Genomic DNA, 26,826 nt, shown 5'->3' on the forward strand with positions numbered 1-26,826 from the left:
AGTGTATTGTTTGTTTTCATTGATTGTCTGCTAACATGTTGCTTTTGCTTCAGAGAGACTCACCAGAAGAAAATGTACAGAGCAATAAGATGGACCTTTCTGGGGGTGAGAAAATACTAATCTGCTTGACTTTGTTTGTTAGTGGTGAATGAGCATATCATTGACAGGACCATAGTCAAAGTACCCTGACCCAGAGCAGGAGGCCTGGCTCCTGTGCTTTCCAGTGTGTTTTAAGTGAGTTGCTATTCCTGACAATATCACCACAGTCTGGGATCACCTTTCGGTATTACCAGGTGGAGAGAGTTCAAGCCCCACAACCAACAACAGCAACAAAAATCTGCCTCCATGGCTTGTTGAATGGCAGAAAAGTTGTTGTGATGTGTTACTGGTAAAACTTGCTGGAAACTTCTTTTTTTTGCTAGTTCTGAGGCTTGAACTCAGGGCCTGGGCACTGACCCTGAGCTTCTTTTACTCAAGGCTAGCACTCTACCACTAGCCACAGTGCCACTTTCAGTTTTTTCTGTTTATATGGTACTAAGGAATCAGACCCAGGGCTTCATGCATGCTAGGCAAGCACTCTCCCACTAAGCCACACTCCCAGCCTGAAACCTGCCTTTTAAGATGAAAGAAAGTGCTATTGATGGATAGGTAGCTCACCAGAGACACTGCTAAACCACTTTGAGGTATGGAAGAAGCTAGCCACTGAGTGCTGCCAGCCATTCAGACCCTGGAGAGGCTGGTGAAGAGTGCTTGCTAATCATTCCAGCCACCAAAACCTGCAAGTGAGCCCTGGGTTGGAAAGCCTGGCCTTTCTACCTACACTGCCTCTCCAACACTCTCTGCTGGCAAAGTGGTCAAGACACGCGTTCATGGGGTATCTGAGATAAGAATAGCTGAAAAAAAGTAGGTTTCCTACCAAGATTCTGAATTTGAAGTTGCTGTGAAAACCATGTGGTAATGTCCAGTAAACAGCAGTCAAATCTAGATGTAGAGCCCAGGGTTGTAGGTAGAGCTGGAGAAGGCAACTGCCATTAACTAGTCAAAGGACTAGAGTAACCAGATGGCTGTAGAGCAGTGAGTCAAAAACAGAGTCCTAGGGAGTAATGACACGTAAGAAATGATCCTGAGAGAAGCAGAACAGGCTAGAGTAATTCTTCAGACGTAAAGTGAGCAGAGTTTTGAAAGAGGATGAATGGTTGTAGGAGTGAGCTTAGAGGCATCAATGTCTAAGGAGCCCAGTTGTGTGTTGATCACCCCTGGTCAATTTTGGAAGGGACAGAAATGTTGGGGAATAGTTTGTGGAGAAGATAGATGTAAGACCTTTTCTTTTTAACATTATTTGTATAAGCAAAAGTAATGTAAATCATGAATCATAATCTCAACAGTATGGAGAGACCTGTAAGAACAACTGGTTGGATTTGGTTAAGGGAATTACTCAGTGATGGGATTTTCCAAATATGCAAACTAACTAGCATGGGTTTACAGTGAATACTGTACTGTTAACTGAGAGAAAGCAGTCAAGTATTGGCGCTCCAGGGAGTTCTCGTGTGTGCTAAGAATGGACTGCTCAGGTCCCTGACGCACAGCTGAGACATTACTTCATGAATCTAATGGCATTCAAAAAATATATGTAACTTAAAGAAATTTTTTTGCCCTCCTTGTTAAAATTCTTTTCCACTTGCCTGGAACGAGGGTAAATATAGGGTACATACTTTGGTGATGTCAGACATCTCAGAGTAGTGGTTGGAATGAAACCATGGGTGACTTTGAGGGCTGAGAAAATAAGAAGATTGCAGTAGAGGGAGGCGAGCTTCTTTGTTAGAAGTGACAGAGAGCCCTGAAGTGGACATGCTCCAGCCAGCAGTCAGACACTGAGTTGAGGTGTGAAGGAGCTAGACTTTTGTCTCTGAGAAGGGTATCACTCAGAGCGAGATGGCTCATCACTGACACCTTGATCGTGAGTAAAAATCTAAGGAAAGCAAGTTTGTAGAGGTCAGAGACCAAGATAGTATACTAACCACATCAGTCTTGCTGCTCAATATTGCAAGTGCTTGAGACAGTGGACTCAGGGATAGAGGAGAAGGACCAGCCTGGCCTGGTATCTGGAAGATACCAGGAGAATACACAGAGAATTATTCCTTGTAAAAGATTTCTTGAGATAGGATGTTGGTTCAAGGGCTGGCCATATCTTAACAAAGAAGATGAGGTAGAGGATAATCTAAGAGATGTTATAATCATTGCAGGCCAGTCAGCATAGGAAGTCTTGGGGAAGAGGTCTTGGGGAAGACATTACCCTGTCTGGGCTCTAGCTCCCCCATCTGTTAAATAGAGACAATAGCAGCAAGTTACAAGCATTAACTTACTGCACATAAAGGGTAGGGGGATTTTCCTGTGTGTTTTTTGTTTTTGTTACTTGATAGTAGAAAATGCTTTTCTTAAGACTGAGCAGATTAGAGGTGACAGAAGATGTATTATGTTACTTAAGAAAAGCCAGGCACTGGTGGCTCCCGCCTATAATCCTAGATATCCTAGCTACTCAGGAAGCTGAGAGCTGAGGGTCACGGTTTAAAGCCAGCCTGGGCAGGAAAGGACAGGAGACTCTAATCTCCAATAAACCACCAGAAAACTGGAAAGGGTGCTGTGGCTCAAGTGATAGAGCACTAGCCTTGAGCTGAAGAGCCCAGGGACAGCGCCCAGGGCCAGAGTTCAAGCCCCATGACTGACCAAAAAAGAAAGAAAGTGAGATGATGGAACTCAAGGTGTAATTCAAATGATAGAGCACAGCTGAGATGTAAAAGCTTTGTGAGAGCACAAGGCCCTGAGATCAGGCTTCAGTATCAGCACAAAAGAAAATGTGGTGATTGTTAACCACTGTGTTTACTGATCTATTTTCACATCCATTGGTTTAAAAGATAATAATATTGCTACAATGCCGTTCCATCCATGAATAGTGCAAGATTGATGAAATGCAAATGTGTTTTCGTATGTCAGTATCAAAGCAGAAGTCATTTCAGTCATTCAGGGAAGTTGAGTACTGTGCTTTCAGTGTACGTTTGTGTGAAACCAGTTGTCTTCCTGCTGATGACGGTCTCCTGCACTTATTAGGAATGTTACAAGACAAACGGATGGAGATAGATAAGCATAGCCTCAATCTTGGTGATTACAATCGGACGGTCGGGAAAGGCACTAGTTCTCGGCCTCAGATTTCCAAAGAGTCTTCCATGGAGCGCAGTCCTTACTTTGATAAGGTAAGAGTTTTTCCCCCTTCTCTTATCTCTGTGACTCATAAGTCAGTACTCAGAATAGCATGATTTTTACATTACCGTTTAGAGTTATTTTCTATAAAAGAGATTAATCCAGTGCCAAGTCCTATGAAATTTATCTGTAGATCGTTGTCCCCTTTATTGTCTCAATTTATTAGCATAAGGATTGCATTCATGTTTCCTTCTTAAACCCATAAAATATGTTTGGCTCTTTTTCTGTACTCTAGAATTAACACTAATACGATCTCTTCTGTTTTCTACCTGTTTCCTGTTGATGCTGGAATGTCATGTGACTTCTGTTCCTGCAATGATTTCTCCCTTCCACTTGTTTACTTGGCTGGTGTTGCACATCTTTCTGTCTGTCCAATCAGGATGGCATTGTAGCAGATGAATCCCAAAACATGCAGTTTATGTCCAGTCAAAGCATGAAGCTTCCCCCTTCAAATAGTGCACTACCTAACCAGGCCCTTGGCTCCATAGCAGGGCTGGGTATGCAAAACTTGAATTCTGTTAGACAGGTAAGTCCAGACGTGTATTTTAGGCTCTCTGTTAAATGATTTATATTCGTAATAAGATCTCTTGTTACTGTTTTTAAGTCAGTAGTATAATCTGGTGGTGAGATATGTGTCCTTAAAGGCTTCCCCTGTTACTTTGATGTGCTTTCTAGAATGGCAATCCCAGTATGTTTGGTGTTGGAAACACAGCAGCACAACCCCGGGGCATGCAGCAGCCTCCAGCACAACCTCTTAGTTCATCTCAGCCTAATCTCCGTGCTCAAGTGCCTCCTCCATTACTCTCCCCTCAGGTAAATGAGCTTTCAAGCCCTGGAGAAGAGCCTTGGGCAGTTTTGAGTGAGCACCAGTCAGACATCATCATATTGATTGGATTCTTCGAGATGCACCAAATCTAAAACATTTTGGAAGAAAGACCAACAGCAAAGGAAAATTTGCTGTCTTTTAAGATTTATCATTTTTACTCATCCCAAATAACAATAATTAGTAAGGCAGTTAGAAGGACCATAGCCCCTCAGTGGACAGTAGTTTACTACTTTAATTGCAGTCTTAATAATTAAAATACGTAGCACATGTAGCTTGTGTGAGTTACGTTACTTCATCAACAGTGTTAACGTAGCCATTGTGATCCTCAGGTTCCAGTTTCATTGCTGAAGTATGCACCAAACAACGGTGGCCTGAACCCGCTCTTTGGCCCTCAGCAGGTAGCCATGCTGAACCAGCTCTCCCAGCTAAACCAGCTTTCTCAGATCTCCCAGTTACAGGTGAGTAGAAGAATGGTCACACTCACTGAATGGACTGAAGTGCAGGAAGTTACAGTACTGTAGTAAAGCAGGCATTGTTGTAGCACATCTGCCTGTACCTCCTGTTCCAGGAGGCAGACAAGGTCCAGGGACGGGTGTGGAGTTCTAAGAGAAGAGCAGGAAGCTTAGAGAGGATGTCTGGTCATGTCTGGGGTAGTGGTTCGGTTACCATGATCCTGCAGAGTTGAATGTTTAAATTGAGGGCTAGAGAGGTGGGTAGAGTGCCTGTGTAACATGTGCCAAGGCCCTGGGTTCCACCAGAGTGCTGCAGACTGAACTTAAGAGTGCATTTTTGCACAATGATTAGAAGCTAGACTCGGAGGAAGAGGTTATTCTAGAAGAGGCAGAGTTTATCACTGCAGCTCTGTGGGTCCATTTCCTGTAGCCATTCTGAAGTGCAGAATGGTATCTAGATGATAATGACTACCCTTTTCTGCCTCCTCCAGCGATTGTTAGCGCAGCAGCAAAGGGCGCAGAGTCAGAGAAGCGTGCCTTCTGGTAACCGGCAGCAGCAAGAACAGCAGGTGCGTCAGACCCTTCTGTTTGCTGTGCTGTCATTTGTTAAAGTGGCATTTTACTAAAATCTAATCAAGAGAGTTGTTTATTAAATCTGCTGTTTGCCTATGAATTATCTTCACTCTCACACTGTCATCATTTACCTTTCTGCTAAAAAGGAAATAAACTGAGGAGGGAGAAGTTCGTGGCTGTCTATCTGTAATTTTTTTTTCTTCTTTTCAGAGTCGGCCTCTCAGTGTGCAGCAGCAAATGATGCAGCAGTCTCGCCAGCTGGATCCCAACCTGTTGGTGAAGCAACAGACGCCGCCATCCCAGCAGCAATCCCTCCATCAGCCAGCCATGAAGTCTTTCCTCGACAATGTCATGCCCCACACTACACCGGAGCTGCAAAAAGGGCCATCACCAATCAATGCTTTCAGCAACTTTCCTATAGGTGGGTTTAGGCCACCTCATCCAGCTAGTGCTCCTCTTCAGAGAGTCACCATGCCCTCACCTCCATTAAGCCCCATCTGTGTGTTTCAAAAACAGAGATTGTTCTTTTAGAAACAACTATATATGAGTGATCATGTAAGATATCTGAATAGGTAGACTGTATTAGGATTACACTTACAAACTTCATAGTTAGACGCCTCATCAAGCCTGTAATCCTAGCTACTCAGGAGGCTGAGGAGATCAGAAGTGGAGCTGTGGCTCAAATGGTAGAATGCTAGCCTTGAGTCGCAGAAGAAGCTCACGGACAAAGCCCAGGCCCAGACTTCAAGCCCTAGGACTGACTGGCAAAGCAAAACAAAACTTTTCTCAAGCTGGGCACCAGTGGCTCCCACCTGTAATTCTAGCTACTCAGGAGCTGCTCTGAGGATTGTGTTTTGAAGCCAGCCTGAGCAGGAAAGACTGAGACCTTTATCTCCAGTAAACTAAAGCCTGGAAGTAGTGCTGTGGCTCAAGTGGTGGAGTACCAGCCTTGAGCTAAAGGAAGCTCAGGGACAGTGCCCAAGCCCTGAGTTCAAGCCCCAGGACTGGCCAAAAAATAGTTATGTGGAGAAATCATTTTTCTATATGTAACATGATCAGAGCATTAACACTTAGAATTTGAAAGCCCAGAACTGCAGAACATTCTAGAGCTATCTGTATGAGATGCCCTCTGATAACTTAGAACGGGGGCCTCTCCGCAATGATGTGCTGGCCTCAGCTAGGAGCACAGAGGGTCTTTTCTGCTTGCCTGCCTTTAGTGTCTGACTGCGACATTTGCAGGATAATATTTGTTTAAGGAATATTAAGTTAGCTACATTGTTTCTAGAAATATAAGTGTGGCACCAGACGGAAAATTCTAAATTTCATGATTTTTTTTTTTTTATGTTGAAGGCTTGAACTCAAACTTGAATGTAAATATGGATGTGAACAGTATTAAAGAGCCGCAGTCAAGACTAAGGAAGTGGACTACAGTGGACAGCATTTCTGTGAACACATCTTTGGATCAGAACTCCAGCAAACATGGTATGCATTACATTCACTCCTTCTCTTAAAAGTGATAAACCTAAGCTGGGCACTGGTGGCTCACACCTGTAATCCTAGCCACTCAGGAGGCTGAGATCTGAGGATCGAGGTTCAAAGCCAGCCCGGGCAGGAAAGTCCGTGAAACTCTTTATCTCCAGTAAACCACCAGAAAACCGGAAGTGGTGCTGTGGCTCAAGTGGTAGAGCACTTGCCTTGAGCTGAAGAGCTGAGGGACAGCACTTAGGCCCAGAGTTCAAGCCCTACAACCGACAAAAGAAAAAAAGTGATAAACCTGCAGACACCAGTGACTTATGCCTATAATTCTAGCTACTCATAAAAGTCGGTGAGACTAATCTCCATTTAACCACCTGAAAAATACTGAAAGTGGCACTATAGCTCAAAGTGGTAGGACCCTAGCTTTGAGCGAAAAGGCTTAGCACCCAGGCTCTTAATTCAAGCCCCACTACTGACCAAAAGAAAAGAAGGATTGTTCACTCCATCTCAGGTTCCTAGTTGCTTGAATACACTTCTTTATCACTTGCAGGACTTGTGATCATTGTTGTCTTTTCTTCTTCTTCTTCTTTTTTTTTTTTTTGGCCGGTTGTGGGACTTGAACTCTGAGCCTGGGCGCTGTCCCTCAGCTCTACCACTTGAGCCACAGTGCCACTTCAGGCTTTTTCTGTCAATGTGCTGCTGAGTAATGGAACCCAGAGCCTCATGCATGCGAGGCAAGCATTCTACCACTGAGCCACCTTCCCAGCCCACCATTGTTTTTTCTTTGTCACAATCCTTTGTCTTCCTGCTGGATTCCTTGTTTAAATCCAAAAACTTGACTCTCCAACAAAGAATTCACTGCCCCTGTTTTCTGTTTAGGACAAAATACAGACTCACTTTTCAATGGCTGTGATCTTTGTGTCCTTGAAATGAAATCCACTTGAACATATTCAAACATTCTTCAAGTAAAATATTAGACTCCTAACATGTAATAGAGTTAAAAGTGATGAGGTTCTGTCCAAGAGTACACTGCTCCCTTCTGCATCTTCACATCATTGACAAAACAGCTGGGAACCCACATAACTCTAGAAGCTTTCTTACTGTGTTTGAGAAAATAAGTTTGATGGTACATGTGTAGATATATTGAGGGGAGCAGTTGAACTCAAGCTTAGTGCTCTATCAATTAGGTTATGTCTCATTCCTTTTGCTCTAGGTTGTTTTTCACACAGGGCCTCTGGCTTTTGCCCAGAGCTAGCCTCAGGCTGCAATCCATCTCCCTGTACCTCCTGAATAGCTTGGGTCACACATGTGTACCATGTCCTCCAGATAGTGTTTTCTTATGTGTCACTATCATCTTACCCTGTGCAGGTGCTATTTCAAGTGGTTTCAGGCTGGAAGAGTCTCCATTTGTTCCCTATGACTTTATGAACAGCAGTACTTCACCAGCCAGTCCTCCGGGTTCAATAGGAGATGGCTGGCCACGTGCCAAATCGCCTAATGGCTCTAGCAGTGTTAATTGGCCACCAGGTAAGATGGTAGCATCCGTAGTCTCTCTCACAAGTCTGTGTTTCCATTCAAGTTTGTGACATGTGGGTTTCTAGTGATGTAGCTTGGTTCTGTGTGATTAGATTGATCCCTTCTGATAAGGAGGGCAGAAATGATGATGGGAAAGAAGAGTGAAAGCAAATTGATAGAGTGCCTAAGGGTTCCTGGTGCCTGTGAGCAGGGCAGGTAGAGCGATTCCACTGGGGTGGGGTTGGGAACAACGGGGGACGGGCCAGGGTGTCATCAAAAGCCCTGAGCCATTATCCCCTCCATCTGTGCTAAGCAATCACCAGAAATGTACCTGTGGCCTGCTTTTTCCTGCTTGGATCTGTTTTGCTTTAAAAAGCATTTTTAGCTGGGCGAAGGTGGCTCACGCCTATAATCTGAGGATCATGGTTCAAAGCCAGCCTGGGCAGGAAAGTCCTTGAGACTCTTATCTCCAATAAACCACCAGAAAAGTGGAAGTAGTGCGGTGGCTCAAGTGGTAGAGTGCTTGCCTTGAGCTGAAGAGCACAGGGACAGTGCCCCAGAGTTCAAGCCCCACAACTGACCCCCCAAAAAATGTGTATCTATCTATCTACTGATGGATTCATTTATAAGAACTTGAAAGTTATTTGTGGAAAATAGCTTAATTTATACTGTTTGCATTAGTATAAATTAGAAAATAGTTGAGAATTGCATGAACTTTTTGCATAACATTTTTAGGAATACTAAGGAGTTGGGGGATATTTAGTAATGAATATATAAATGATGATTAACCTTGAACTAATTTTAAATTTCCACTTCCAGAATTTCGCCCTGGTGAACCATGGAAAGGTTATCCAAACATTGACCCCGAAACTGACCCTTACGTCACTCCTGGCAGTGTCATAAACAATCTTTCAATTAATACTGTGCGGGAAGTCGACCACCTCAGGGACAGGAACAGTGGTGAGTGGGAATGACAGCCAGTGCATGCTTTAGGAATGACTCAAAGTCGGGTGAAACTTTGAGCTTTAGGAAAGCAGAATTCTTGGCTTTTCCATAAATGACTTCAGCATTTTAACACCCTATGGGCTTATCACACTTGTTCAGGAGAAGAGAACCAAGTGATCAGGTGTTTGTTGTCAGTATTTTTGTAGGGGCATGGCTCCGCTGTCCTGGGCCTTTCTCTGCAGGAACCCATCTGTCTTTGCTGAGAGACTGGAGCCATGATCACTTTCAGGATCAGTGCTGGCTTTCTAGAGGTTTCTCCAGTAAACCCCCCACTTAGCACCATGTGGCTGTTTTCTATCTCAAGGCATTATACATATTTTGTCCATGGTTCTGCACTGAAAGAAATGTAAGAGCAATTTTTGGAATAGTAACATAATTGCCTTTTTTATGTAAAATGTAATTATGTGGCATAAGACAGCCAACTTTTTGTTGTTGTTGTCGGTCGTGGTACTTGAACTCTCTGGGCCTAGGTGCTGTCACTGAGCTCTTCAGCTCAAGGCTAGTGCTCAACCACTTGAGCCACAGCACCACTTCCAGTTTTCTGGTGATTAATTGGCGATCAGAGTCTCACGGCCCTTACTGCCCAGGCTGGCTTTGAACCATGATCCTCAGATCTCAGCCTCCTGAGTCGCTAGGATTACAGGAATGAGCCACTGGTGCCCAGCTGGCAGCCAGCATTTTACATTAAATATATAATAGAAAGCAAGTGTTTCCACATCATAATGGTAATAAAGAATCTGCATTCTGAGGTAGCCATGGAGGTGGTTAAAACTACACCTTCCACAGAAAATAATGGATTGAGTTACAGGAGGTTGTGAGGAGGGAGGCGGAGGGCAGACTGGATATGAGGGGAAGTGCACCATTGAGGTGTTGAGATGAGTGGAAAGGTGTCATGTGGTAGTGATGAGCATGATAAGCTGAGAGAACAGTCAGGGAGCTGTTGTTAGCGGAATCGTGACCCAGCAGGTTCAAAATGGGGAGAAAGACTAGGCTTGGGAATCTCAGAGCACAGAGCCAGAGGCCTGGCTCCTGTGGTGTGCATGGCCAGGTGCCTGGAAGACCTGGCACTGTAGTTCTGTGGCAGGAGGTGGGATCAGCAAGAGCAGCCTTCCTTCAGAGCTCACAGTGGCCAGGAGAGATGATGTCTGCCTGGTTGTGCACCTCCTTGGGCCAGCATATTCTCATCAGTCACATGAAAACAGGGAGCAAGCAGGAGGAAGCTACTGCTCTGAGCCAAGATGTAATGTTAACAGCTAGTGCGCTCACCGTCTGCTTCTGAAGGCCAGCAGGAAGCTGTGGTCGGAGCACCGTCGGCTCCCCTTGTAGCGTGATGTTAGTCTGATTTGCCTGGCTGCCTTTGCTGATTCTCAGATACAGTGTCTCCAACTGGTGCTGACCGGCCTCTTCTCCTGTGCAGGGTCATCCTCATCCTTGAACACCACGCTGCCTTCAACTAGTGCCTGGTCATCCATTCGTGCCTCCAACTACAATGTTCCCCTCAGCAGTACAGCACAAAGCACTTCAGGTGGGCTTCCCTGTCCGCTTCTCCCCTAGCGTCTCCTTTCCAGGGAGTTAGAAAGCTTCGGGGATCGTGGGGAAAGTTGTCTTCTTTTGGTGGTACTGAGGCTTGAACTCCTCAGTCACTTGCACTTGCTGGGCAGGTACTGTACCACCTGAACCACACCACCAGTCCCTTCCTGAGGAAGTGGTGTTTGTTTTTCTTTTTGAGTGTGCTGAGCCCAGCAGTCACCTCCTGCAGCCCAGCAATCTCCTCCCACCCACGCAGCTCACTGCTGGGGAGCTGCCTTGGCTTCCTAGCTCAATGCTGCATCTCCCAAAGCAGTTCCTTAGCCACACGCATGAGGATCTTCTAGTTTTTTTTTTTTTATTTCCAGTCCCAGCAGGAGGTTTGAATTGCTACAGAGATCGTGGCAGGTTGAGCGAAGGCAGTTCAGATCTCTGTCAGTGGCCAGCACTGCGCAGCCCAGTGATAACCTGTGTGGCCCACCTAACTTGCCATCGCACTTGACAGAACACTGGCTTTGTTTTCATGCCACAGACTTTGCTAACAGTGCTAGAAGATGCACAGCTCTTCATCCCAGGGTCCTTTGTCATGCTGTTGACTGCCAATCCTACACCCCCTTGCTCAGAGGTGGTGTGCATGCGTAACTGTCTTTTCCTTTTTGGGTTATGGGGAGCTTCTGTTCAGAGCCTTACGATTTCCCTTGTTTTTGTTTTTGTTTTGTCAGTGAGGGACCTAAACTCTGGGACTAGGCACTGTCCTGTCCCTCAGCTCTTCAGCTGAGCTAGCGCTCTACCACTTGAGCAACAGTGCCAGTTCCGGCTTTTTCTGCTTATGTGGTGCTGAAGAATTGAACCCAGGGCCTCATGCATGCAAGGCAAGCACTCTACCACTGAGCCACCTTCCCAGCCCCCTGTTGTTGTTGTTGTTTTTGTTTTTGTTTTTTGTTTTTGGGTCCGGTTGTGGGGCCTGAACTCTGGGCCTGGGCGCTGTCCCTCAGCTCTTCAGCTCAAGGCTAGCGCTCTACCACTTGAGCCACAGCGCCACTTCCGGCTTTTTTTTTTTTTTTTTGCTTATGTGGTACTGAGGAATCGAACCCAGGGCCTCTAGCATGCAAGGCAAGTGCTCTACCACTGAGCCACCTTCCCAGCCCCGTTTTTGTTTTTTTTTTAACTCTCAGTTGGCACTTTGACCACTTGAGCCACAGCTCCACTTCTGGTTTTAAACTGTGATCCTTAAATCTCAGCTTCTTCAATAGCTAGATTACACCTGTGATTTGTTTTGTTTTGATTTTGATTAGAGTTTTGAACTGTGTCCTAAGAGTCTCAGGTGCTGAAACTCCCTGCCAGATAAGTATATAGCCAGTGCTTTGAGGAAAGGACTGGGTTTCCTTTGGGTGGTTTTTCTTCTTCCAACAGTTGGATTTTAGCAGTGTTTTTCCATTGTGGTTGTTTTCATAGTTTCTTTCTGTTGGATTTGCTCTTTATGGGCAATGGATGTCATTGGTATTTAAAAATCTCTCTTCATATCCTCTCCCTTTCTGCTTTGTTTCCCCCTTTCTCCTTTGAGTAGCCAGAAATAGTGATTCCAAATTGACGTGGTCTCCTGGTTCAGTTACAAACACATCTCTGGCTCATGAGCTGTGGAAGGTCCCTCTGCCACCTAAAAGCATCACTGCTCCATCCCGCCCGCCTCCGGGACTGACTGGTCAGAAGCCACCCTTGTCTACGTGGGATAACTCTCCCCTTCGAGTAGGAGGAGGATGGGGGAATTCTGATGCCAGATATACCCCAGGTAGGAGAACAGACTCCGTCCAGGTGGATTGGGTGCTTTATACGCTGAATACCAACAGGAACCTAAACAGTAAACTCTTGTGTCTCCTCCCCTACCCTCCCAACCCCTTACCCCCCCCCCCCCCATTGCTGTCTTTGGCAGTAACCACATCTCTGGGGGCTTAACATTTACATTTAGACCTGACAGCGAGTGCTAAAGTTCACAGAATGGGGATTCCTTCTCAGAAGGGCCTGGTCACCTTCTGCTTGGGTAGCAGACCACTGTGTGGCCAGGACAGGCCTTGGAGAGCTGGGCTTGTTTGAGTGGCAGCTTGGCCTATACACTTAAATAGAAACATTTGGGAGTGAAAGTGGACGCTGTTATTCTTAGGGGGCCGACAGGCACAGACCAGAGTGTTAAGTGAGCAGCTTTTCATGAGGAGAGGGGTCCTGAGCATGTTTCCAAGTCCCTTTACTAAGAAAAGGGCTGCCTTGGAAGGATCGAGAAGGAAAGATGGGAGATCCTGTAGTAACTGCTAGGTAAAAGTAATGGCAAAGCCAGGTGCTGGTAGCTCACGCCTATAGTCCTAGCTACTCAGGAGGCTGAGATGTGAGGATTGCAGTGTGAAGCCAGTCCTGCAGGAGGGTCCCTGAGACTCTCATCTCCAATGAACTACTCAGAAAAAGCCAGAAGTGGCGCTGTGGTCAAGTGGTAGAGCACTAGCCATGAGCAAAAAGAAGCTTAGGGACAGTGCCCAGGCCCTGAGTTCAAGCCCCAGGACCAGCATAGAAACAAAAAAGTAATGGTAGGTTCTTAGTCCCCAGAGCTCCACACAGCAAGGAGCATGCATGTCATCAACTGTGTGCAAGGTGTCTCCAGGACACCGCCGTCTTGGCCTCTGAAACGGAAAGATGCCCAAGGGGTGGCCTTGGGTGGCTCTCCTGAGCACTGAGCCATGCCCGGGTGTAGAGCTGCTTCCTGGCTGAGGCCGGAGTAGGAGAAAACACCTGCAGAGCGGGTGGAGCCTTTGAGTGAGGGTCCCTTGGCCACCATCCTGGCAAGCTGATTGTGTTTCCTTTCACGCAGGTTCCAGCTGGGGTGAGAGCAGCTCAGGGAGAATAACAAATTGGCTTGTTCTGAAAAACCTTACACCTCAGGTGAGGAGGCGGACCCTGATGTGGGGGTTGGGAAGGAGCTGGGGCAGAGGGCTGCATTCCGTGGCCCAGGTCTGATGCTGCAGCTCCCACACCGCCTTGCAGAGGAACAACCAAAATCATGGAGTCTGGGCTCTGAGGTTTGGGGAGCATTCACGTGACTGATACAGGGGAAAGCTGGCCTGTGCTTTTAGGTTCTAGTACCCTCCCAGCCTCTGCCCCCCTGCCAGAACCCCTGACAGGTCCTGTTCTCCGGGTGCAGGAGAAAACGCCTGACACCCCAGCAAAGACAGCAGTAGCTGAAGAGTTGGGGTGAGGAGAGTGTGCGGGAGTCAAGAGACACAGAGGCGTGGGCCCGGCGGGAGGGGCAGAGGCGCCCTCTGCCTGGCGCTCATGCCTGCCTTGCTGCTCTTGTAGATCGACGGCTCAACTCTGCGAACCCTGTGCATGCAGCATGGCCCGCTGATAACATTCCACCTGAACCTCCCCCACGGAAATGCTCTGGTCCGCTACAGTTCAAAAGAAGAGGTAGTGAAGGCACAAAAGTCTCTGCACATGTAAGTGTTGCCCCTTGGCTGGCGGGGGTGGGGCGGGGCAGGGGCCAGAGGACCTGGTTCCTTTTTGTTTTTCTCTTTTTCTGGCAGCGAGTACTGGGATTTGAACTCACTCCCCACTGCTGAGCCATCCCTCCAGGCTTTTGTTGCACTGGTTTTTTTTTTTTGAGCTGGGGTCTCATTTCTTCCCCAGGCATGTGAGTGGACCACAGACTGCCTGTTGCACGCTTTCCATTGCAGCTGCCACAGCAGGCGTGGGCCGGCGTGTCCAGCTTCCTCCACTGAGATGGAGTTTCATGGACGTTCGGACCTCTAGCCACGACCCTCCCACTCCCAGGAGCTAGGGTCGCAGGCAGGCGACACCGCTGCCCAGCTGCAAACCATTTTTTGTTGTTGTTGGTCACGGGGCTTGAGCGCTGTCCTTGCACTCTTCAGCTCAAGGCGAGCGCTCTGCCGCTCTACCACTTGAGCCACAGCAGTTTTCTGGTGGTTTATTGGAGAGAAGAGTCTCACAGACTTTTCCTTCCCCGGGCTGGCCTTGAACCGAGATCCTCAGATCACAGCCTCCTGGGTAGCTAGCATTTTAGGCATGAGCCACCAGCGCCCACCTGCACCATTTCTAAAGACTCTAGAAAAGCCCTTCCATTTCCTGCAGGGGGCAGACTGATACCTGCCTTGACAGCATGTGATCTTGGGAGGGAGGGTACCCCAGTTCCCTGGCAAGACACCCCCCCCACACACACACTCCACTTTTGGTCCTGGGTGCGCCCAGGGTCCTTACACAGCTCTGCTTCCCCCCAGGTGTGTACTGGGGAACACTACTATTCTTGCTGAGTTTGCCAGTGAAGAGGAGATCAGTCGTTTCTTTGCACAAAGTCAGTCTCTGACCCCTTCTCCCGGCTGGCAGTCGCTTGGGTCCAGCCAGAGCCGGCTGGGCTCTCTCGACTGCTCCCACGCATTCTCCAGCCGGACCGACCTCAATCACTGGAATGGTGCTGCGCTGTCGGGAGCTAACTGTGGAGACCTTCACGGCACTTCCCTCTGGGGGACCCCGCACTACGCCACAAGCCTGTGGGCGCCTCCGAGCAGCAGCGACCCCCGGGGAATTAGCAGCCCATCCCCCATTAACGCTTTTCTTTCTGTTGACCACCTGGGTGGGGGTGGAGAGTCCATGTGACGTGGGTGTGCACGCAATCTGTGACCTCAAGATACGAAAGAAAGGGGCACTAACTGGGCTCGCCGCCTGCAGCCAGGGGCCACTGTGGGAACAGCTACTTTCTGCACATTTTCCACTTTGATTTCCCCAAAACATATCAGTTTGAATACTTGAATCATGCAGGCCAATATTATAATGTGAAAGGTATCTATCTATTTACACTCCCAAATAGCGCCATACATGCTAGACCGCGTGGCGTGAGCTCACGTGTGCATTCATCATGTTTAGCCTTTGGATTCTTTCTCCTTTTTTAGGACCCCCTCACTTCACCTCTCCCTTGTTTTCTTTCTTCTTAGTTTTCCTTTTTTTTTTTTTTTTGCTAAACCATTTTCTGGCTGATAATGTATGAGCTTTTACCTTTGCACTGGGCGGCGGCCCCCGCGCGGTGGGGTGGGGCGGCCGTCCAGGTGTAAATGTTTACTCAAGGACGTTCGTAGTGCGCGCTCTACTATGCCTTGATGTTGCCTACCTTCCGTGGTGTGGTGGACTTTTCCGAGATCAAGTGCGGATGCTGACGTAGTGTTAGTGATGAAAGTATTGCACCAGTTTTTTCATGTTGTAAAACTAAAGAATTTCACTCTGCAGTTTGAAAAACTGTGGCCACAGCTGTGACTTGCAGCCCACCTGCCTCCTAGGCCGGGCCCTGCACTTTGAATAGGCTTTTCCATTTTGTTTTGAAGGTTCCCGCCGTGGACCTTCTTGTTTACAGATTTTTTTGTTTGTTTTTTGAGAAAAAAAAATGTTTACTCTTCCATCATTTAAAAAAAATTTAAAAGACAAAAAAAATGGAGGATGATTTAAAAGATGCTTTCTATCTCTGGGAAAAAAAAAAAAAAGGAGCAGCATTTGGCCATGTTCTTTTGTTTTCTATTCCTGTCCTAAATCAAAGAGCATGGTTCTCAGGAAAACCAGTTCCCCAGTTTAAAAAAATATATATATAAAAAAAAATTTTTTTTTCCTTGTAGTTTCTTATAGGAAAAAAAAAAGAAACCACCCAACTTTTAGCACTGATATTACGTATTGCTCTGTTAAAGAATTTTTCTCTGCCAAAAAGAAAAAAAAAAGACAAAAAAACAAAAAAAAAACCTGCTTAAAGCTGGAGTTTGGCATTCTGCTTTCAGACGCTGTCTTTTTATTAGTGAGTGATGATGGTTTGCTAATAATCAGTAAGTAATCATTTTTTGTGACCCCATCAAGTGGCTCTGTTTCTGCCCTCTCGTGACTGTGTTAACGTTTAACTGTTGTACCTTAAAGCTGAAATCAGTAACTATGCATACTGTATCCAAGTTATTGGGCTTACAGCTGTTGTTTGTTGTATAAAGAGAATTTTAAATGTTGTTGCAAACTAACGAGTTACACCATTTTAAGTCCCCTCCCCACCCCTTCCCTTTTTTTGCCCACAAATGGTATTCTAATGCTTGCTTAGTCAAAGACAGGACTAAACAAGGGTAAAACTTTTACAGATCCAGTTTGCCATCATTCATTGCCTTGATTCTTAACTGTTGCTGTCCTAGGAGGCAGGAGAAGTCAGTGGCTTTTAACTGTTTACAAATAGAATGTGATTGTAAAATGTACAGTTTGGTTGTGTTTGAATTATGAAATCTCTTCAGATATAATAAACCATGACTTTTTGGCTGCTCACCATGAATTGTCTCTTCTTTGTGAGTTTATTTGTAGGCTCTTTTTTATAACAAAAGTTTCAAAGTTGCTATGTATGAGAGTTCTCATAGATCAACCGATTAAAATTCTAAAGCAACTATTTGAACCTTTTTCTCTGAACTTATCCACACTTTCACCCTGAAATAATGTGAGAACAACGGGAACCTGTAGCTTGCTCCTTCCTGCCCTCTTTGAGCGCCTTTGGGATCTTGTTGCTCAAAGCTTTTCTGTGACTTCACCCTCCCACCATTTGTGCCCATCTCCAGCCTCCGCAGGAGACCATGAAACATGAAGCTTAATGACTTGACAGTGTACTAGTGTTAACTCTCATACCTCTGTCACCCAGTGAGAAACTCTCGCCACAGCCTGGACTGGCCTTTTCTTCCCCTCGGCGCTCCTGCTCCTCCCCGCGGGAGCTCTAGGCTACAACCTGTGTTTGTATTTCAGTGTATGACTTTAAATCCTGCTCTAACTTGCCAGGGGTAAGCTGATGTTGTCTGACACTTTTAATACAAGCAGCTGTTGTTCAATGCATTCGGTGTATATTGACTTCCATACTGGTTTTTCCAAAAACCAAAGGTAGCTTTGAAAAACCACGTGTGGAGACGTGTGGAGCGTTCACGCTGATTGGCCTTCTGGGCTTCGAGTAGTATATAACTGACTTCGTATCCGCGTTCATTGTATTGTTCAAAAGTGTTTGGGAGTTTTTGTTTTTGTTTTCGGTTTTTTTTTTTTTGCGCTTGTTAATGTGGAAATAAAGTGTTTGATTTAAGAAAAAAAAAAGTAATGTGGTTTTGATTTCTGGCTCGCCATTACAACTTTTCCTGAAGTGCTTTCACTCCTGGGGGGTGGGGGGGAGGGATCCTTCCTGAATTGTCCTGCCTCCCATGACCCGCTTGTGCCCTTGGGGTTAAATTGCTCTTTAAAAGTTTCTAGTGCCTTCTCTCCAAACAGTGAGAATCAGGGTCCTTAAGTCCTGCTTTGAGCAGCGCTAGAGGCCCACACCTGTAATCCTAGCTACTCAGGAGGCTGGTATCAGGATCATGCTTTCCTGCATTGGCAGGAAAGTCTGTGAGACTCATCTCCAGTAAACCACTAGAAAACCAGAAGTGGTGCTGTGGCTCATGGCAGTGCACTAGCCATGAACGAAAGATCTTGGGGTTGGCACTGAGTTCAAGCCCCAGTACTAGCACCGAAAAAGATTAAAGTGCATTTAAAGAAGCCCATCTAGCCAAAAAAAAATCCCCTCAGAAGTGGCAGTGTGGCTCAAATGGTAGAGTGCTAGCCTTGCGTGACAGAGCTCTGTGATAGTTCGCCCAGGCCCTGAGTTCAAGCCCTATGACTGACAATTTTTTTTAAAAGGCTGGGGATGAAAGCATGCACCAGCCACCCAGCTACAGTGGGAAATGTAAACAGAAAGATCACGGGGAAAGAGTAAGGCCCTATCTTAAAAGTAACCAGAGCCAGAAGTGGAGCTGTGATTGAAGTCACAGAGTACCAGCCTCGGTGGCCAAGCCAGGGAGCAAGGACCTGAACGCAAGCCCCAGAACCAGCACCAAAACAACCAGAAAGAGCTGGCAGTGTGGTTCCAGGGGTAGGTGGCCTGCCTAGCAAGTGTGAAGTTGTGATCTCAAAGCCAGTAGTGCTTCTATAAGGGGCAGTATGCAGAAATAGGAGTTGCAGACCTCTGTGGCCCGGCATCAGGGCCAAGGAAAAGCCATTGGCATGCATCCATCCTTGGCTTTGAGGATGGTTCCTGGTTTACTGGTTAAAGAGGCCTTTGGAATTATTCTACCCGGTCCAAATTGTTACCAAGTCAGCCACAAGCTCCTCCCTTGCCAATCCTTGTGCTCTTCTCCAATGCGGGTTCTGAATGCTAGATCTCAACTAGCCCTCCCACCCTCACCCCTGCACCTCCACCCTGGTCCTCTGCTAGCTCCTCCCTGTTTTGCCAGGTCTTTCTGACAAGGCTGAGTTCACACACACACACACACATTTTACTGCCCAGCCAGAACTAAAAACCATGACTTGGGGGTTGGAGACGTGGCTCATAGTGGTAGAGTGCTAGCCATGGAGTAAGGACATCAGATTATTGAGTTTATAGCTCAAACTGGATGGCAGTGGCTCGTGCCTGGAATCCCAGCTACTCAGGAAGCTGAGATCTGAGGATCAGGATTCAAAGCCCAGGTAGGAAAGTCCATGAGACTCTTTATCTCCAACTAGCTACCAAAACAACAAAATGAACAGCAACAACAAAAGGAAGAGCTGTGGCTCAAATAAGAGTGCTAGCCTTGAACAAAGAAGCTCAGAGACAGTGCCCAGGCCCTGAGTTCAAACCCCAGGAGCAGCACCACAAAATAAATCCTAGTTCCTCAGGCTACAAGTTCAGAAAACAAGCATCTGCCGGAATGTGCATTTGAATGCATTTCTGCATTCAGAGCCGCCCATCAAACGCCTACTGACACCAAGTGAAGTCAGTGATGTTTGATAAAAATGCCCTTCAAAAAAGGTCATCTAGCTGGGAAGGTGGCTCAGTGGTAGAGCGCTTGCCTTGCATGCATGAGCCCCTGGGTTCGATTCCTCAGCACCACATAAGCAAAAAGAAAAAAGCCAGAAGTGGTGCTGTGGCTCAAGTAGTAGAGCGCTAGACGAGCTGAAGAGCTGAGGGACAGCGCCCAGGCCCAGAGTTCAGGCCCCACAACCGGACCCAAAAAACAAAAAAAAGGTCATCTAGGCTGTGGTAATGACCACAGCAACCCAACCCATTACCACAGTCAACCGCATTACCTACAACAGAGCTCATTGGAGACTACTCACCTGTGTGTCCTCCAAAAAGGCCCATAGAAAATAGAATACTTGTTCAAGGTTCTCCCTCACTTTGAATCACCAAGTACCAAATTGAGGAAGAATCCAGAGTGTTACATACCTGGTTCCAAAAAGTTGGGATAAAAGTCTGGGTGCTGACACAGACGGTTAAGAGTGTCCATTGGTGCAACCAGAGGTAACATGGGTAGAGATGCTCACATTGGGGAAGTTCACAGAATGTGGAGAGGCTGGAATTTAAATCTGGAGCACTCAGAATATCAAGCAACCGCCAGGCACCAGTGGCTCATGCCTGTACCTAGCTACTAAGGAGGCTGAGATCTGAGGATTGCAGTCCAAAGTCAGCCTAGGCAGGAAAGTCCATGAGACTCTAATCTCCAATTAACCACCAGAAAACCAGAAGTGGCACTGTGGCTCAAAGTGATAGGACACTAGCCTTGAGCTGAAGAGCTCAGGGACAACGCCCAGACCCACGACTGACATAATAATAATAGCTGGGCACTGGTGGCTCATCCTAGCTACTCAGGAGGCTGAGATCTGAGGATCGGGGTTCAAAGCCAGCCATCTGAGGCAGGCAAGTCTGTGAGACTCTTATCTCCAATAAACCACCAGAAAACTGAAAGTGGTGCTGTGGCTCAAGTGTTGGAGCACTAGCCTTGAGCTGAAGAGCTCTGGGACAGCGCACAGACCCAGAGTTCAGGCCCCATAAATATATACACTTTGTTTTGCATCATTTATACTATCTTTAAAGAGCCACTTTTAGAAACAACAGACTCCCTTTGGTCGGCCTGACGTTATGGCATTGTCTTTGCAAACAGCTCTTTGCTCTGGTGATGACTGCACCTGGTCCCTTGTGTGGATTTTCTTTCCCTTTCCACTGCCTGCCCCAGACTGGCCACTGGGGGGCGCGAGGCGACATCTTTCTCTGGACGAATCCTTGAGCCAGATCAGGCGGCTTTCCGAGGAGATCCTGCTTCTTCCATCTTTAAAAACCCTAAATGAGCCGGGCACTGGCTGCTTATGCCTATAATCCTAGCTGCTTAGGAGGCTGAGATGTCTGGATAGAAGTTCAAGTCCAGTCTGGGAAAAGAAAGCCAATGAGACTCTTTATTTCCAATTAACCACCAAAAAAGCCAGAAGTGGGGCTGTGACACCAGCCTTGAAGAAAAAGAGAAAAAAATTCTCAGGGACAGCACCCAAGACCTGAGTTCAAGCCCCAGAACACACACACACACACACACACACACACACACATACAACCAACTGAACAACAACAACAGCAAAACACATGATCCAAATAAACCACTGAAAACTAAATAAATAACTTGCCAATCTCTATTCTCGAAAGCCTGGCAAGCACTTCTCTCTGAATTTCTCCTACTGAGCCAGCAAGGACAGGCAGAGAGGATGGCTGTTGGTTTGCTGCTGGTCTCTCTCCTTTTGCAAACCCCAAGCTGCCTGCCTGGAGGAGATGCTGTTTCAGTGCTCAGCAACCCGCTCAGTCTCTGTTGACTCATTAACAGCACTGTGCACCAGCCTGCCAGGCTGTCTGAGAGCCGAGCGCTGTCTGGAGCAGACCCTTTTGCCATCCCAGACCTTCACTGCGGGCCTCCTTCTAACACTCTTTCTCCGTGTGGCCTCATTCACCAGGACTTCAGCCTTGGGCTCCTTTGCCATAGAAATTCTCAGAAATTCCTAATCCTGAAAGACTCCAGGTGGAATATATTACTAGATACTTAACTTTTAAAAATTGAATTTAGAGGGGGCTGGGTAGGTGGCTCAGTGGTAGAGCGTTTGCCTTGCATGCATGAGGCCCTGGGTTCAATTCCCCATCACCACATAAGCAGAAAAAGTCAGAAGTGGCGCTGTGGCTCAAGTGGTAGAGCACTAGCCATGAGCTGAAGAGCTGAAGGACAGCATCCAGGCCCAGAGTTCAGGCCCCATGACTGACAAAAAAAAAAAGAAAAAAGAAAAAAAAGGAAGAAATAATTTAAATGGTTGGGCGCCAGTAGCTCATGCCTATAATCCTAGCTACTCAGGAGGCTGAGATCTAAGGATCATGTTCAAAGCCAATCCCAGGCAAGAAAGTCTGTGAGACTCTTATCTTCAATTAACCGCCAAAAAACCGGAAGTGGTACTGTGGCTCAAGTGGTAGAGTACTCGCCTTGAGCTGAAGAGCTGAGAGACAGTGCCCAGGCTCAGAAGCCTCATGACAGACAAAAAACAAAACAAAACAAAAGACCCCCCCACACACATACATACATACACACACACACAGAGTCTTTCATTCCATTTTATGGGGGTTTTTTTTCTTAAAAAAAAACAACTGGGGTTTAGACTTAGAGTCTTGAGCTTGCTGAGCTTGCTTGCTTGCTCACATCTGGCACTCTACCACTTGAGTCACACCTTCAGCAAGCTTTTTGTTGGTTATTTTGGAGATGGAGTTTTCCAGAGGGTGGCCTCAAACCTTAATCCTCAGGATTTCACCTTCCTCAGTAGCTACGATTACAGGTGTGAGCCACCAGCCAGCTTCCAGCCATTCAATGGGTTTTAACAGTAATAAGCACCCATATAATTACTGCCAGTTGAGCCATACCTCCAGTCCAAGTTATTTGTGGTTAATTGGAGATGGAGCCTCATGGACTGTTCTACCTGGCCAGGTATCGAACTCTGATCCTCAGATTTCAGCTTTCTATGTGGCGAGGATTACAGGCATGAGCCACTAATCCTCAGCCTAGATGGTATATTTTTCTTTCCTGGGAGCAAGTAACAAGAAGGGTATTGCTGGGTGATAGGGGAGGGGGATATTAACTCTATAAGAATCATCCAGAAAGTTCTCCAAAAGGGGGGGGGGGAGTTGGGAAGGTGGCTCAGTGATAGAGTGCTTGTCTTGAATGCATGAGGCCCTGGGTTCAATTCCTCAGCACCACATAAGCAGAAAAAGCTGGAAGTGGTGCTGTGGCTCAAGTGGTAGAGTGCTAGCCTTGAGGGACAGCGCCCAGACCCAGAGTTCAAGTCCCATGGTTGACCAAAAAAAAAAAAAAAAGGTATATGTGTGTGTGTGTGTGTGTGTGTGTGTGTATGCACACATGTGCACAAATGCACGTGTGTCCCAGTCCTGGGACTTGGCTTTGTGGTGGCTAATTAGATATAAGTCTCATGGACTTTCCTGCCCAGGCTGACTTGGAACCGTGATCCTCAGATCTCAGCCTCCTAAGTAGGTAGGATTATAGGCGTGAACTACTGGTACCTGGCTTTCCAAAAAGTTTTAGCTTTGTTCTTGCCCATTTTCAGTGGCACCAATGGCAAAGAGAGACGATCCGCATGCCAAGCCAGGGGCCAAGGAGGCTGCACAAATACTTGTGAGATTTTGTAGAACTTTTCTAGAATCTTCTACCTTCTGCTTCCTGCTGTTGCTGAGTGGCTGCCTCCTGTCAGCGGGACTCCATGCTCTCTAGTTGGCCCATCCTCCTCACTGCCATGATGATAATTCTCCCCACATGCTCAGGAAATCAAGCTTGGACTTCCAGGGTCTAGGGGACCACCTAAGTCACCCCACAGCCTCCTGTCTATCCCTTTTTTCTTTTTCTTTTTTTGGTCAGTTCAGGGGCTTGAACGCTGGGCGCTGTCCCTCAGCTCTTCAGCTCAAGCTAGTGCTCTACCCCTTGAGCCACAGCGCCACTTCCAGTTTTCTGGTGGTTCATTGGAGATAAGAGTCTCCTGGACTTTCCTGCCTGGGCTGGCTTTGAACTGTGATCCTCAGATCTCAGCCTCCTGAGTAGCTAGGATGACAGGCGTGAGCCACCGGTGCCCGGCCTGTCTGTCCCTTTCTCCAGCACCAGCCGTCTTCCAGCCCTGGGGGACCCACATCATCTGCTCCATAGCCAGGCCACCTTCAGTCCCCTCGGACATCCCAGCCCACTCCTACTGTCCCTGAGGGATGCACATGGCCTGGTTCACAACCAGCTGCATACTCACCATTCCTGCCTCAGTTTCCCGGCCTAGGGGATGGCTGGAAAGAGCTGGTAAGGCAGCACAAGCGCAGAACAATTCCTGGCACCGAGAGACACAGGCTATTGTTCCTATTGTTTCTGGGCTGCTGGGTGACAAGGACGGAGCCTGTACTGAGGAACTCAAGGGAAACCGAGGGACCTAGTGGGGTGATAGCCACCCCTGGAGATTGCCAGCTGCGTCGCCGGATGGCCAGAGTGTCCACGACACGTAGCAAACGCAGAATCGACTCGCAAGTGTCCCGTCTCAGATGCTAGGGATTAAAGATTTTTCTGGAAAAGGAAGAAAGGCTTTGCAATGGCTCCTCTCCCTCCCTTGGGCTTTCCTGGTGTCTTTTTTTGCTTTTTCTTTTTTTCTGTGCTGGTCCGATGGTTTTGCACTCGGGGCCTGGGCTCTGTCCCTGAGCTTTTATGCTCAAGGCTGGAGCTCTCCCACTTTGAGCCACAGCTCCACGTCTGGTTTTTGTTGTTTTTGGTGGCTTATTGAAGATGAAAAAGTCTCACAGACTTTCCTGCCCGGGGTTGGCTTTGAACCACGATCCTCAGACCTCAGCCTCCAGAGTAGACAAGATGACAGGCGTGAGCCACCAGGCGCCCCGGCGGCTTCTTGGTATCTCTGGTGCACCCTGCATCCTGGACCGCAGCATGGATCCACATGTTTCAGATCTGTCCTGCTGGGATCTGCAAAGTGGTAAGGAAGGGGCTGGGCCAGCACGGTTGTAAATCTCCTTTATCTCTGGAACCCCCATGCGGCTCTCCTCCCCCTCCCCTCCCCCTCCTCAGGCAGCTGCCTGCCAGCTCTCCGCATGGAGGGAGGAGGCAGAGGGTGGAGGAGTTGGTAAGTGAAGCCAAGGAGGTTCCAAGCTCCAGTTTGTCCCCCTTCCTCTGGGCCCTGCCCCCCCTCTCCGGGTCTCTCAACAGGTGAGGGCCTGGCCAGAGGCTGAAGGCAGGGCTGGCCGCCTCCACTGAAGGGGCCTGCTCAGAGTTCAAGGGTTCCACGGATCTGCCTCTCTTCTTGCTTCCTTTAACCCCTGCTGTAACTCGGGCCTGGAGTTTGGAGTTTGACCTGCTTGGAGGCTGACAGCCGCAGGCGAGGAGGACCGGAGTCCCAGGGTCTCCTTTCTTCCGGCCATCTCCACCTCCATTGACCTCTGAAGCCCCCCAACCTCCCCGCCAGCCCCCAGTCGGTGAGGCTGCATCTGGAATAAGGTAAGGCCCTCCCCTTCCCACACCCACCCCCCAGTGACTGACTGCGCCCCGCAGAGAAGACCCAGCTGTGAGCTGGGGGGTTAGGAGGGGAACCAATTCCACTCTGCAGACCTGTTCAGGCCTGAAGCAATCGGAGTACAGGATGGGGCAGGTGGGAGTTTGGCACGTAGGCTTTGGTAAATGATAGTGTGTGTGTGTGTGTGTGTGTGTGTGTGTGTGTGTGTGGAGGCTGGGTGGGGGGAGCAGGGGTTTCACATAACCAGAGTTCCAGGGACACTGAGCCAACTATCTGGTCATCGGACACCTAGTTTCTTATCTTGTCAACTTAGAAGGTAGGCCTCAGCCTGGCCCAGTCCACAGGTATGGCAGGAAATCAGGAGATCGAGAAAGCTTGCCAGGTCTGTGGCTCACAGGAATCATTTTAGCTACTCTAGATGCTGAGATCTAAGCTGGGCACTGGTGGCTCACGCCTGTCATCCTAGATACTCAGGAGGTTGAGATCTGAGGATCCAGCCCCAGGGCAGGAAAGGCCATGAGACTCTTACCTCCAATGAACCACCAGAAAGCCAGAAGTGGAGCTGTGGCTCAAGCAGTAGAATGGCTAACCTTGAACAAAACATCTCAGGGACAGCACTCAGACCCTGAGTTCAAGCCCCATGATTGACACCACACACACACACACACATAACACATGCAGGAAAGCCCTTGACTCTTATCTCCAATTAACCAGCAAAAAGCCAGAAATACAGGTGTGGCTCAAGTGGTAGGGCATTAGCATTGAACAGCTAAAGCTCAAGGACGGTGCTTAGGCCTTGAGTTCAAGCCCCAGGACCAGCACATAGACAGATATGAGAGAAAGAGAGAGAGAGGCAGAGACAGAGACAGAAACAGAGACAGAGACAGACAGACATAGAGAGAAGGAGGAAGGGAGGTAGAGAAGGGGAAAAGGAGGGAGGGGGAAAGGAAGAGAGGGTGGAAGGGAGGAGGAGGAGAGAGGGAGGGGGGTGTGAATATATCATTTACATAAAGCACATAAGCTGGGTGGCAAACCAAAGCTGACATTAGCTACCAGACCAACGCATGTGTGTGTTTGCCTGCCGGTGCCTGACTTACGCAGAGCTTTCTATCCACATTGCTCAAATACTGCCTTCCCACACTCTTGGACAAGTCCAAGGTTACCGAGCCACTGGATAAGAGGGGGGTGGGGAGGAGTTGGGGCTCAATTCCCACTCCTTGCCACTGTGGCTTCTTTGAACTCCACCCTTCATGTGAATGTAAATCAAGTCTGATCATTTGCTGGCTCAATAACACCTCTGCACCTGCGGTGAGTTGCCCCACTGGTCCAGTAGCTTTTCTGGTGTTATGTTGCTTCCTTCTGAGCAAAAGGCTACCAGAGGTCTCTCTCTCCCCAAGGAACTCCTGGAGGTAAGGCCTTGAAAAAGGCCTGCAAGTGGCTGCTAAGTTTGGTTGGGGTTGGTTTGTTCTCTTGGTTTGTTCTGGGGCTTGAACTCAGGGCTTGGGCACTGTTCCTGTGCTTCTTTTGCTCAAGGCTAACACTCTACCCATTCAGGCTTTTTTGGTAGTTAATTGAAGATAAAAGTCTCCTGGGGGCTGGGAAGGTGGCTCAGTGGTAGAGCACTTGCCTTGCATGCTCAAGGCCCTGGGTTCGATTCCTCAGCACCACATAAGAAAAAAGCCAGAAGTGATGCTGTGGCTCAAGTGGTAGAGTGCTAGCCTTGAGCTGAAGAGCTGAGGGACAGCACCCAGGCCCAGAGTTCAGGCCCCACGACTGGACCCAAAAAAA

At 47.8% G+C, this 26,826-nt stretch overlaps 2 protein-coding genes across 4 annotated transcripts in view; both read left to right on the forward strand.

Moving 5' to 3' along the window:
* Tnrc6a (trinucleotide repeat containing 6A) overlaps window positions 1-16,394 on the forward strand; it is a 79,350-nt gene extending 62,956 nt beyond the window's left edge. The window contains exons 10-23 of one of the 3 annotated variants that reach the window (XM_013011602.1): window positions 54-105; window positions 3,106-3,248; window positions 3,931-4,068; window positions 4,411-4,539; window positions 5,025-5,102; window positions 5,317-5,527; window positions 6,457-6,588; window positions 7,951-8,109; window positions 8,917-9,057; window positions 10,520-10,627; window positions 12,197-12,418; window positions 13,484-13,554; window positions 13,969-14,108; window positions 14,907-16,394. In XM_013011602.1, the coding sequence (XP_012867056.1) occupies window positions 54-105; window positions 3,106-3,248; window positions 3,931-4,068; window positions 4,411-4,539; window positions 5,025-5,102; window positions 5,317-5,527; window positions 6,457-6,588; window positions 7,951-8,109; window positions 8,917-9,057; window positions 10,520-10,627; window positions 12,197-12,418; window positions 13,484-13,554; window positions 13,969-14,108; window positions 14,907-15,282 (2,100 nt within the window). In that variant the 3' untranslated portion in view covers window positions 15,283-16,394. The remainder of the gene's footprint in view (window positions 1-53; window positions 106-3,105; window positions 3,249-3,930; window positions 4,069-4,410; window positions 4,540-5,024; window positions 5,103-5,316; window positions 5,528-6,456; window positions 6,589-7,950; window positions 8,110-8,916; window positions 9,058-10,519; window positions 10,628-12,196; window positions 12,419-13,483; window positions 13,555-13,968; window positions 14,109-14,906) is intronic. The other 2 variants (XM_013011604.1, XM_013011603.1) reach the window with 2 other exon arrangements.
* An 8,392-nt stretch (window positions 16,395-24,786) lies between these two features.
* Slc5a11 (solute carrier family 5 (sodium/inositol cotransporter), member 11) overlaps window positions 24,787-26,826 on the forward strand; it is a 35,977-nt gene continuing 33,937 nt past the window's right edge. Inside the window, exon 1 of the mRNA XM_013011724.1 lies at window positions 24,787-25,022. The gene's annotated coding sequence lies outside the window, so the exon portion shown is untranslated. The remainder of the gene's footprint in view (window positions 25,023-26,826) is intronic.

The sequence above is a fragment of the Dipodomys ordii genome, unplaced genomic scaffold (genome assembly GCF_000151885.1).
Source record: "Dipodomys ordii isolate 6190 unplaced genomic scaffold, Dord_2.0 Scaffold14, whole genome shotgun sequence".
In the NCBI taxonomy this organism is placed as follows: Eukaryota; Metazoa; Chordata; class Mammalia; order Rodentia; family Heteromyidae; genus Dipodomys; species Dipodomys ordii.